Source organism: Rhipicephalus sanguineus, chromosome 1 (assembly GCF_013339695.2).
Source record: "Rhipicephalus sanguineus isolate Rsan-2018 chromosome 1, BIME_Rsan_1.4, whole genome shotgun sequence".
Taxonomy (NCBI): domain Eukaryota; kingdom Metazoa; phylum Arthropoda; class Arachnida; order Ixodida; family Ixodidae; genus Rhipicephalus; species Rhipicephalus sanguineus.
The window spans coordinates 137,105,608-137,116,961 of NC_051176.1; the positions used below are offsets into that span (position 1 = coordinate 137,105,608).

The 11,354-nt window shown below is 44.3% G+C and overlaps 1 protein-coding gene across 1 annotated transcript; it reads right to left on the reverse strand.

The window, feature by feature from the left end:
• Positions 1-243: 243 nt before the first annotated feature.
• LOC119398886 (defensin) lies at positions 244-5,952 on the reverse strand. The gene is made up of 4 exons (XM_037665705.2): positions 5,888-5,952; positions 4,782-4,847; positions 1,991-2,050; positions 244-993 (listed from the first exon to the last, which is right to left on the reverse strand). The coding sequence occupies exons 2-4, from the start codon at positions 4,822-4,824 to the stop codon at positions 869-871; spliced, it is 228 nt and encodes a 75-aa protein (XP_037521633.1). The 5' UTR covers positions 4,825-4,847; positions 5,888-5,952; the 3' UTR covers positions 244-868.
• Between the last annotated feature and the right edge of the window lie 5,402 nt (positions 5,953-11,354).

Below are 11,354 nucleotides of genomic sequence, written 5' to 3' on the forward strand. Positions count from 1 at the left end.
CATGTACGCTGTGAATTTTCATTGTTTAGAAAGTCATTGCTTTAGAAAACATCTGGCATCTTTTCGTTTTGCTTTAGAAACATCTGGCGTTCTTTCGTTTTGCTTTTAGAAAACATCTGGCGTCTTTCGTTGGTTTATTTCATCAATCAACGGCGTTTTGAACAAAATTTTTATTGTTTAATCACGCACAGGAGAAATCTCACCAGGCACTACCTTGGAGGTAAACAATGGCTGCTAATGGGAATGAGAGACAGAAGAAGTCGGCTTTTAGGTAACGCACACGCTGCGAATTTTTTATTGTTCAACAACGCACAGGAAAAATCTCCCACCGGCACCACCTTGGAGGTCAAGATCTGGTACTAGCGTTACGACTGGTTACGCACTACGACTACGAGGGACGAAGGGGTGCCGCTTTAAAGAGCTTCGCCCCTAAAACAGAACTCAACCGAGAGTACTAAACCCTACCACGCGCTCTGACGTTTTGATCGCGTGTTGGGCCGACACAGTGGGCTTCTATCGCATTGCGCAGTATTTACTCCTCTTGTTTTTCTTCCTTCATGAAAAAAAGTGACACACATGCGCTCTCAGCATCACGGCAAAGGACGCCTGCAGATATTCGTTTCCTTGACTCCAGGCATAAAGACAGTCTATCGAAGAGGTTTGCTTCTTTTTCTCGTTTATTCACAGCGCATTTGCTAAGGCAGCCTCGCAGCTCTTAGCTGAAAGCGGCGGATATTGTCATACTTCTACGTGTAGAATGTAAGTAAGTCGTGCAGATAGAAGTAACACTCCTGGTGTGTAAGGCGTCGCTTCCGTTGGCTGCACGTGCATTCACTCGGGATGTCGGCCGTCGTGGTCTCCAAGTGCGCTAGCGACGCACGCAGGTACACGTAAGCTTGAACCTGCCGCCGCAGTAACCTGCCCGACGCCTAATACTGCGGCAGTGGCGATGGCATGCACGCTGGTTAAATGGACAACCAAACCCCCACCGTCCTGTTGAAGAGAAAAAAAAAACGAAGACAACAAACAGACTAACTCCACGAAAAGGAGGAGCAGCAATAACGATGTTTCGTGACTCTGGCACAAAGAACGACTGGGAATAAAGCGATGAAAAAAAGTTGAGCAGACAAAACAGCCTGAAATAAAACCCATTTTTGGAGCGAGCTGCTAGTTAAGGTAGCGCAAATTCCTTAGGTATCCATGGCCTGAGCAGTCGAGTAATAAACGAAAGATAACTGTGCATGGCCTTCTTCACAGATGATGATAGTTTGGGTTGCATACCCTCGCCCCGCCACGGTGGTCTAGTGGTTATGGCGCTCGACTGCTGACCCGAAGGTCGCGGGATCGAATCCCGGCCGCGGCGGCTGCATTTTCGATGGAGGCGAAAATGTTTGAGGTCCGTGTACTTAGATTTAGGTGCACGTTAAAGAACCCCAGGTGGTCGAAATTTCCGGAGCCCTCCACTACGGCGTCTCTCATAATCATATCGTGGTCTTGGGACGTTAAACCCCAGATATTATTAAGGGTTGCATACCCTCGGCTGTGTAGAGGGACAGTGCACAAGAACCATTCAGCATTAACATCCTATGCAGCTGTAAAGAAGCGGTAACAGATGTAACAGATGCATCTCAAGCGTTGATGGCCGTCTTTGACGTTCAAGCAGGAAGAACCGCTCGCAGGAAGCTTTGTTTGTTTTCCTCTTACTCAGTGCGGCGATACAGAAGCTGCTCTTCTACGAAGTTAACGCATTCAGGCGTACTGTATTATCGCGACCGCGATGCCTGAAACCACTGGAGATGACTGCACAGCTCTTTACTCGCTGATGACATCCGTTTTTCAAGTTGCTTAAAGTGCAATTTTTTTTTCAAGTTCACATGTGTTAGCAACCATTTTCCTTTACACTTGGAGTCAGAAATAATAATCGAACTGACTATAATTGTTTGTTTGCCACTATATTTGCTTTGGTGGTGTATTAAATGCTTATACTTACGAACTCTTAGGTGGGCGACTTCACTCTTGTTTTCGTTGAGAGAAGCGGTGGCAAGAATTCCTGCAAGAAAAATACGGTGTCCATTAATGTCTTCTATAAGAGAGAAAAAAAAGAAGCCGTGACAAATTAAAGTGCTTCTGTACTAAATGTTTCAAATTTTAGGGCACAATCATCAGACAGGGACGGTATCGATTATTCCCCCTTCGATTATACTCCTTTCTCATCCTTCCGCCAACCGAGTTGTGAGATCCGATATTGGAAAATGAGAAGATTGGGAAATCACTAAGGGTGAATCCAAAGTACGGCACTAAAATCAATTTCGTGACCCTTCAGTGAGAATGCTTTCTTCGGTATTTTGTTAACATTATTGCCTAACAATTGAATAAATCTTGTAAATGTTTTCCAGAAGCCTTGCCGCCGCAATTAAAGGAGGCCATGCCGAGGTCTAGTGAGAGCATGCCGAACGGAGTCCGTATTAATGAAAGTGTTGTTTTGACGGTGTCGAACGACACTTAAGGGAAGTGCAAGCTGAATCCTTATTGAATATAGCCCGCTGCTTATTTAATTATAACGTATTGATCACATCCACGAGTGTCAAGCAGTGGTGCGCCAGTCAGTGTAGAATGCTTTGACGTTAGATATTTGTATATACGGTACATGCGACTGTACATTAAGACACATATGATAGATCTGTCCGCAAGAGTTAGCTTCAGGCAGCTATTATATTTACCATTACGTTAGCAAAAATAGTCAGCCCGTTGCAAATGGCACACACTCACGAAACACTTTGTGAATTCGACTCCTGGTGCCGTATTCAGAAAGCTGCAGTATGATTGCCACCTGTGGTTGATCATCTCCGTGATGATTTGCTCGGTATCGTTGCGATGGCTAAGATCAAGTATGCCGAGTATTTGGACACTCAGAGTGCCCAGCAATGAGGAAGCGCTTTCGCGTAAGAGTATACACTAGCGAGTATGGGACCAAGTGGCCTATGTACACCAGGCATCATTCTCGTATGCTGAGCGCGCGAGTGGATTTCTTATTAGACGCCAGGCCCTTTTTATTTTAAAACTGAACCTTGTACTTGAGCCCAGCTTCCGCATCGCTGTCGGTGCACGTTCAGGTTCGCTGCCTAGCTGCTTTTGCCGCACTTCAGACTAATGATCACAAATAATTAGCGTCAATTATTTCTCCAGATCACGGTGGGAACGCGCCCCTACTGAGAACGTTAACTTTCTAAATAAGCAATGTACGAATAGCTAGAGCCTATTAAAGCAAATCTGCACCCTCGTTCCTCGATCATGGCTTCCCGTGCTCTTCTAGGAGGTCCAGCATGTTGACGGAATTGACAAAGCATCAAAACAGGGACGAGAAGATACCGATGGAAGGATTAGGGCATAAAAAGTGCGCATATCTTTACGTTACAATTGTTCTCTGCTTGATCTGATTCGCTCATAAACTCCATGAATTGATCAGGCACGTTTGAAAACATTGAAGAAGACGACACACTACTGCTCTCCATCATTGATTTTATTCCGTATGTTGTCGTTGTTATTTGCTCTGTATCATCGTTTCTCGCAATCTCAACCGCAGTTACCGTTGCAATGCAACTTGTTGGTGATTGAAAACAAAAAGCCTAACCGGGTATCACAATCTATAGCCATCAAAATATTGTTCCTCAGTTATACACTGTCATAGAGAACAGGACAAATGCTCGCAAGGATGCATTGCTAATAAAAGACGGTGCGCTCGTTTCATCCCCTCGCAATCCCCTATGAGATACACCATTCGCAACTTTGTCTTAAATACCCATATTACACAAGGCAGCCTGCACGCCTGCGCCGGAGCCGGCGTTTTAAATTGAGAAAATTCCTTACCTACGGACGAAAGCTAAGCTCGCATCGTAGAGATCACAACGACAAACGCTCCTAAAAACCAACTAACCAGTTATATATTCCGAGACACTAAAACCTCTTTTAGATGCGAAGTATCTCTTGCTCGGGGATATTTAAGGCGTCGTGGTAATCCACACGCAGCGTTGATGTCCGCACTCACACAACGCGTGCGCGACTCTCCTCCTTCCCTCTCTCCAACAGCTGCACGTTACTCTCTCCACTTCTCTACCAGCACCTGCTTGCGCTTCTCCTGCGTTCTCGCTTCTGCTCTGGGTAGTGGTTTGTAAGGAAAGGAAGAAGGCAGCTAATTTCTGCAGCCCTTAAGGGAGCACGGCGCAGTGCCTACGCTTCTGCTCCCACGGCGCATATGCTACTCTCCTCCTCTAGTCTCCTCTCCTTCAAATAGTAGAGCGCTGCGCGCGTTAACTCCAGCGCTTGCCTCGGTTGGCTCCTCTGAAATGCGGGCTTGACATGCCGAAATTCTCTCCTGCGCAGCGCCGCGATGAGGACCAGCGCATGCGCGTCCCCTCCCCCTCTCTCCCCTCTTCTACGCTGCCTCTCTCTCGCGCGCCTGTCGACGTTCCCCGCACGCCCTGTGAGAATTAACGGCCAGGCTAGAGAGAAGACACGACGCGCGTAGTGTTCCTCTTCGCGTTTCACGACGCGAGGTCGGTAGCATGCCCAGCGAACGTCAACGGAACGTGATCGTGCAAGTGCTCCTGGTCCCCTTTAGCGGGAGATGGTGTAATTTTTTTCCCCTATGTGGCCGTAATAGTTTAAGGTCTCTCAATTTTTTTAATACGACTTTACCCCTGCCTTAAGTAGGCTTAAGCCTTGCTGCAGAAATTCTCAATTTTGTCTTGTCGGAAGCTACAAAATAAAGTGTATGCCCTTACCAGACACCAGCCCGAAGATAAGAAAAATGGTAAGCAGCTTCATGTCTTCCTTTCGAATGAGGCTTCCTGCAAAATGAATGAATGAATGAATGAATGAATGAATGAATGAATGAATGAATGAATGAATGAATGAATGAATGAATGCGATTAGAACAGAGTAAGTAGGCTATATATGCGTTCAGCGTGGTATACAAGCTGACGCGAACTACTTCAGACACCGCGGAATACACATTAATCCCGCGGACGAAGACGAAAAGATACGAAATACAATGTATCATGGTATATGCGGCAGCAAAATGCATTCTGCTGCTGCCATTGAGCCAGCGCAGCCGGTTGTATAAATTATCATCTGACAAACGCAATATTTATCTAAGATTCTTCTCCAATGCAACCACTCCATACGTACCCTAACATTCGTGCTTCCACATGAGATGAACCTAAGGTTCCTTTAGGTACAATTGCCTTTAACGACTGGTAACAGTAATAATTTAAATGCCGCATCGAAGGAAAGACCTTTCATTGCTTGTCGCGGTGTCCTTATTATTTAGAAAGAATTAAAAAAAACGGCAAATTACGGCATTGTGACAAACAAAACGGGGCTAGATTCGACCATTGCCGTTATCACTCTTTGGCCACCTAGCATTCCACTTGCTCTGCGTTCACTTGAACGGCCAATACTGAAGAACGTTTTCCAATCCATGCAACGGTTCAGCGCATAGCTGAACAGCCCAGAGCAATGCCCAAGCGCAGTTCAACAGTGCTTAAAATTAGAAGGAGTTTCTCACTTTTATTTCCCACCAGAGAGAGTACATTTCCCCCAAAAGATCAACGTGTTGCGGTTTAGACTAATTAGTAGTTTTCGTTTATAAGTTATCCCGAACTGAAAACAGAAGCTGCCATATAAGCTCCCATTATTCTTGCTGAGATTTTATCAAAATTCTCAGGTGACAAAACAAAGAAGCATATGCGATACATGAGGTTTACAGGGTTTAACTGGTAAATTAAAGACACTGTCTCCTTATTCCGTCACTCGTTATGCACTCTAGGTTCAAAGTTGCAAGATCTCGTAAAGCTAAAATTGAGTAAAAGTCGGAAGCACTACTTACGGTGTAGAGCCAAGTTCTCAAATGTAGCTCTGTGGACGGTGTCCGTTCGCGCGCCCTTATATATGTGAATCGTCCCACCTCTGGCAAGTAAGGAAGCGAAATCGGATACATCTCAACAGGCGGGTTTCCCCACTGGACGCCCCTGCAATGCAGGCGAAAGTTTCGGACCTTCAATGCAAGAAACACGTTCAACATGACCGCTGAGTGACAGGGAAACGTAATCAGTAACGCGTACGTTGGTCAACTCTCTGAGACGACGGAGATGACATGAATGAAAGGAAAAAGTAAGAATAAGCCGTCTGGATATTCCCGGAGCTCAGACCGTCTGTCTGGTCTGACAAAGTCCACGGCGTCAAAGCGGTCAGCGTACCGCACTACTTCTTATCGGACGAGAATGTCAAGGTCTCCCAGGACGAAAAAATACACCCAAGAATGCGTATAGCAAGACATTTATACTATTATTACAGCAACATGAGAAGCCTTTTCCTTCAGAGCGCCTAATAAATGTTTTTAACATGACTAAGCGCTAAAATTGTCATTGTAAGAAATCCCATCGTGGCAGTTAGTATGGCTTAGTATAGGCGTCATCACTGACGTAATCTCGCAGCAGGTAGACTAAGATTGCTGTTAAATAGTGAGATCTTCTTTTTTTGTTTTTCTGTAACATGTACGTCAGGGAATAACCTGCACTAGAAAAGGTACTTGGGCTAGTTGGTGCTAATTCAATATGCAAGAGCAATAGCGCTAAAAAGACAAGGACCAAAAAAGACACGACACAGGCGCTGTCTTCTTTAACGCTGTTGTTTTTCCATAATATATGTCTGGGATGTGTGTTCAAATGGGGCAGAAAAAAAGGCATATAATATGATTTGACGCGCATATACCTTTCTGGTTCTAAGAAATCGGGTCCTCACCGAAAAGCGGCCAAAAAGTTTTAACCGGTTAAATACAAGGATACAGCAAGTTGTGCGTACACCTTTGTTTTCACATTAATTTTTTTCTCGCCTGTTCCACTGCGGCTTCGGACAGCACATCTATCTATCTATCTATCTATCTATCTATCTATCTATCTATCTATCTATCTATCTATCTATCTATCTATCTATCTATCTATCTATCTATCTATCTATCTATCTATCTATCTATCTATCTATCTATCTATCTATCTATCTATCTATCTATCTATCTATCTTTAGCGCACGATTGCCAAGGGAATCGATGGATTGCCCGTGCTACGCACTTCTTCACGTTTCTCGGTAGCGGAGCTGCATTAAGCGCAGGATTTATAACTATACCAAGACCTACACAAGAACTACTTTAATGCTATTTTTTCCTGTTTTCTTTTAGCCGCTGGATATGCATGAAATATTTAAGCAAAATTATTATTCTAGCTGTACTACAAGGCTCCATGCTAGGTACCTTACTTTTTCCATATTGCGGGATCCATTGCGGGATCCATTGCGGGATCCATATTGCGGATTCCATTGCGGGATCAGCTCACCGGAACAGCCGAGACATCTCCTCAACGAACATGGCAACGCTTTCGTTTGGTCTTTGATTCCTGGAATTGAGGAAACGTTCTGCTTGCTCTTTCCGGTCGGGACTTCCATACGTGTTCCGCAGCTGAGTACAAAACTCCGGCCAGGTTGTCAAAGCAGCTTCATGGTTCTCAAACCAAATGCGCGCCGAATCCTCCAGATAGAAGTAAACATACCGGAGCTTCCGATGCTCGTCCCATTCGTTGGTGACGGCGACTCGATCGTATTGGTCCAGCCAGTCTTCAACGTCTTCGTATGAGTCCCCATGGAAGGGTTTTGGGGTTCGCAGGGCGTTGAAAGGCCATGGGGCAGACGGGGCCGTAGTCTGTTCCGTCTGGCTTGCCGTTGTCGCGCTTGCCATGTTTCTAGAGCGTTCTGGAAGAGGGCCGAATTGGGGCGGTAGGCCTAATTGCCGCCGACTACGCCGAGGGTCAGCTGGTTCTTCCAAGGCGTCGCTGTTGGTGTCGGGATCTTCCTGGTGGTCGCAGTGCATAGACTGCTACCCCGCACCTCCACCAGTAATGTCACGTGATGCTGTAACGGGAACCTGTAACTAGCAGTACAGCAGAACGTCAGGCTGGTCCGATCATGTTCTTGTTCTTGTTCTTGTTCACCTGCAACTTTGGCTCACACCCACTGTGGGGGATTGGCCAAGACTTGAGTGGTTTTATAAATGTTATAATTCTTTAGAGGGGAGGTTACAGAATAGAAAAATTATAAATTTGATAGGAAATTTTGACACTTGATCAAATACGAAAAATAAATAAAGAAATAACAATAATGAAATAAAATAAATCAATGCCCGAATTTTTTTAATATATACATGTGTTGACACAGAAGAATAGTAATGTAGATTATCTAGTTAACCGATTGGTTTCATTGAGGTAATCCCTCACAGCCATGCAAACCTTCGCATTGGAGAACCCAGAAATAGAGGCTCCAAAAGACAAAAGCACAGGCACAGATAAATTCATTCCAATAGCCCGTAAAGGTCTTTCCAAATGGGTTTTTCGTGCTGTAGTATATCGCCTGCAGGTCAGAAAGAAATGATCAATTGTTTCCAGCTCACCACAGAATGCGCACAGTGGAGAAGGTGCCTGAGCAGACCTGTATCGGTAGAAATTTAGCCTCGGTACACGACATCGTAGCCTCGTAATTGACACTTCCAGTTTACGGGTTTGACAAAATGACCTCCGCCAGGGATATAATAAATGCCGATATTCTGTGGAACTTGTGAGTGCTCTGTCTGCAAAAACTTCCATAATGCTACGCCTGCGAAATCGCGCAGCCGTCACATAAGCGGATGTTGGAAAAGAGGGTAAAATCGGTCCATTAATCGACGACTTCGCTAAGGAATCGGCAATTTCATTTAGGAGCAACCCTTTATGTCCAGGAACCCAAACTAAGCGAACTTTTCTCAAATGCACGGGTACCAGTGCACGAAACGCCTTTATTACGTGGGAGTCAACCCCATCAGAAAGTGCAGCACAGAGGGATAGGGAATCTGTGATTATAACGGCAGATGTAATTGTCGAGCTTAACTTGCGCAATGCGAGCACTACTGCCAGAAATTCAGCCACAAAAACGGGTATGAAGTCGGGTAGTCGAAGGGAATAAGACCAGTCCAAATTCGGGCTAAATATACCAACACCTGACTTTTCGTCACACTGTGATGCATCTGTAGCAATAATAATGTTAGTGCTAATGCTCTGCAGGTGTTCTTGTAATAAACCGTCTAAAGTATGATGGGGGAGTAATTTTGCATTATTAGGAAAAATATCATCAAATTGAATATCCACAGGGTACGAATTATCACGAGGCGGGGTTATATCGCAGATATGTACGTTCAAAGGGTCAAGTAAACGTTGTGCAAATATAATTTGGGGTGTGTGAAATCGCGGCCATCTAGCCCCAAAAAATAATTCCGGATTGGAAATAAAAGCTGTTTCTGATTGTCGTTGTGGTGACTCGTAAATTCTTAAGAATGTCTGAACAGTCAGAAGGCGAAACCGGCACGAAAGAGAAGGAACCCTCGATTCTAGATACAGAACGTTGTTAGAAACAGTTTTAGGAAGGCCGAGGCATAAGCGCAGCGCTTCCCTTTCCAAAAGAATTAAAGGCCGTATCTTATAGGCTGGGGCACCAGAGAATAGTACGCAGCCAAATTCCAAGATAGGGCGAACGTACATGCGATAGATCATTAATAGTGTGTGTCTTCTCAAACCTGTGCGGTAGTTGCTTAGCCTACGCAACATGCCAACAGCACGCGCACCTTTTCCAGCTGTATATTCGATGTGGGGTCGCCAGTTAAGGGATTGATCATAATTTACCCCAAGGTACTTAATAGACTCCACCTGTGGTATGTCCTCATAATGGTAACTCAGTGAGATGTGCACAGGGCATTGCAGTGGAAAAACAAGAAGGGCACATTTACTCGGATTAAGCAAAAAGTGATTGTGATCGAGCCAGATCTCCAGGGTATTAAGGTAAGTCTGCATCCGTTCATATAATGTCTGGATATTATCTGCCGTTGCAAAGAACGCGATGTCGTCAGCATACACATAAGTTGTTATTTCCTCGTGTCGTGGAATGGTGCTCATTAGTATATTAAATAGCACCGGGGAAAGCACTGAGCCTTGCGGTACTCCTCTCGTTTGTGTATGGGTAGTCGATGAAAAACCGCTTTTAAAACAATAAAATTTTCTGTCCACAAGGAATTTTCGAATCCACGCTACTATGTATGCCGGAAAATTTAGATATTCCAATCGATCCAATAATATACCATGTTCTACAGTATCATATGCTTTAGCGATGTCTAAAGTAACTAAAGCCGCATATTCATTACGTAGTCGTGCTAAGTGTATACGACTTTCTAAATCAACATGGGCATTCCAAATTGAACACCCAGCCCTGAACCCGATTTGACAGGGACTTAGAATTGATCTCTCGTCAATAAAATCATTGAATCGAGTATGGATAATTCTCTCAATTAATTTCACTAGATTTGACGTCAAGGCGATTGGCCTTATGTTATCCAAAATATACCCTCCATCTTGTTTCTTAAGCAGCAATATAATTTTAGCAATTTTCCACTCCAAGTGTATCCATGCATTCTTTAAGGAATAATTCACAAGTTCTAAAAGAATGTTAGGCGATTCCTGAAGTAAAAATTTTAGCATTGAATTCGTAATTCCATCTGGTCCAGGAGCAGTGTTCGGTAGACATAATACAGTCTGAGTCAATTCATATAAAGAAATTGCCGGAAAATCATGCGAAGATACCGACAAGTTGCGAATAGCCGATAGATTAGTGGTAAAGCTACGTTCTAAACCTTTGGCTATCTCTTCCAGTGAAGTGCTCATTTCTTGCGGCGTCAAGATACAAGATTCTAATGTTAAAGGCGTTGGCAGTACTTTTCTTGTTCGAAGGTACGCAAACAAAGCACGCTTATTTTTTGACTTGGAAAGGTAATCGTAATGTCTAATGTCATATTCTTCTTTTGCGCGGTTAACAGTGCGCTTAAATACGCCAGCGAGAAACTGATAATCTTTCCAATTTGTTGGGCATTGATTATGTAGGAGCTTTTTCCAGGCAGCTTTCCGTCTTCTGTAATCGCGCGTACATTCATCATTCCACCAACGAGAAGAGGATCGTTTACTCGATGGGATAAAGAACTCGGAGTTTTTCCGAGATCCGTCTAGTATTGAGCCGATCTTAGACGCAATTTCCTGACCACTGGCATTCTGAAGTTTTAAAAGAGCAGAACGCAGACAGCTTTGAAATTTCTTGTGATTGACATATATGCGTGTTGGCTGATCTAAAGTTATTATTGGGCAAGTAATATCAAAAACTACAGGAAGGTGATCGCTGTTAGTTGCCGAGTCAACCACGGACCATGATAAAATATTGATCGCTTTTGTTCAGAACGT

Bases quoted from the DNA above. Each gene is read 5' to 3' on its own strand.
- LOC119398886 (XM_037665705.2), bottom strand. From the start codon at position 4,824: ATGAAGCTGCTTACCATTTTTCTTATCTTCGGGCTGGTGTCTG. The intron at 2,051-4,781 runs GTAAGGGCATAC...TTTTTCTTGCAG, and splicing joins TATCTTCGGGCTGGTGTCTG to GAATTCTTGCCACCGCTTCT. The intron at 994-1,990 runs GTAAGTATAAGC...TCTCTTCAACAG, and splicing joins AGTCGCCCACCTAAGAGTTC to GACGGTGGGGGTTTGGTTGT.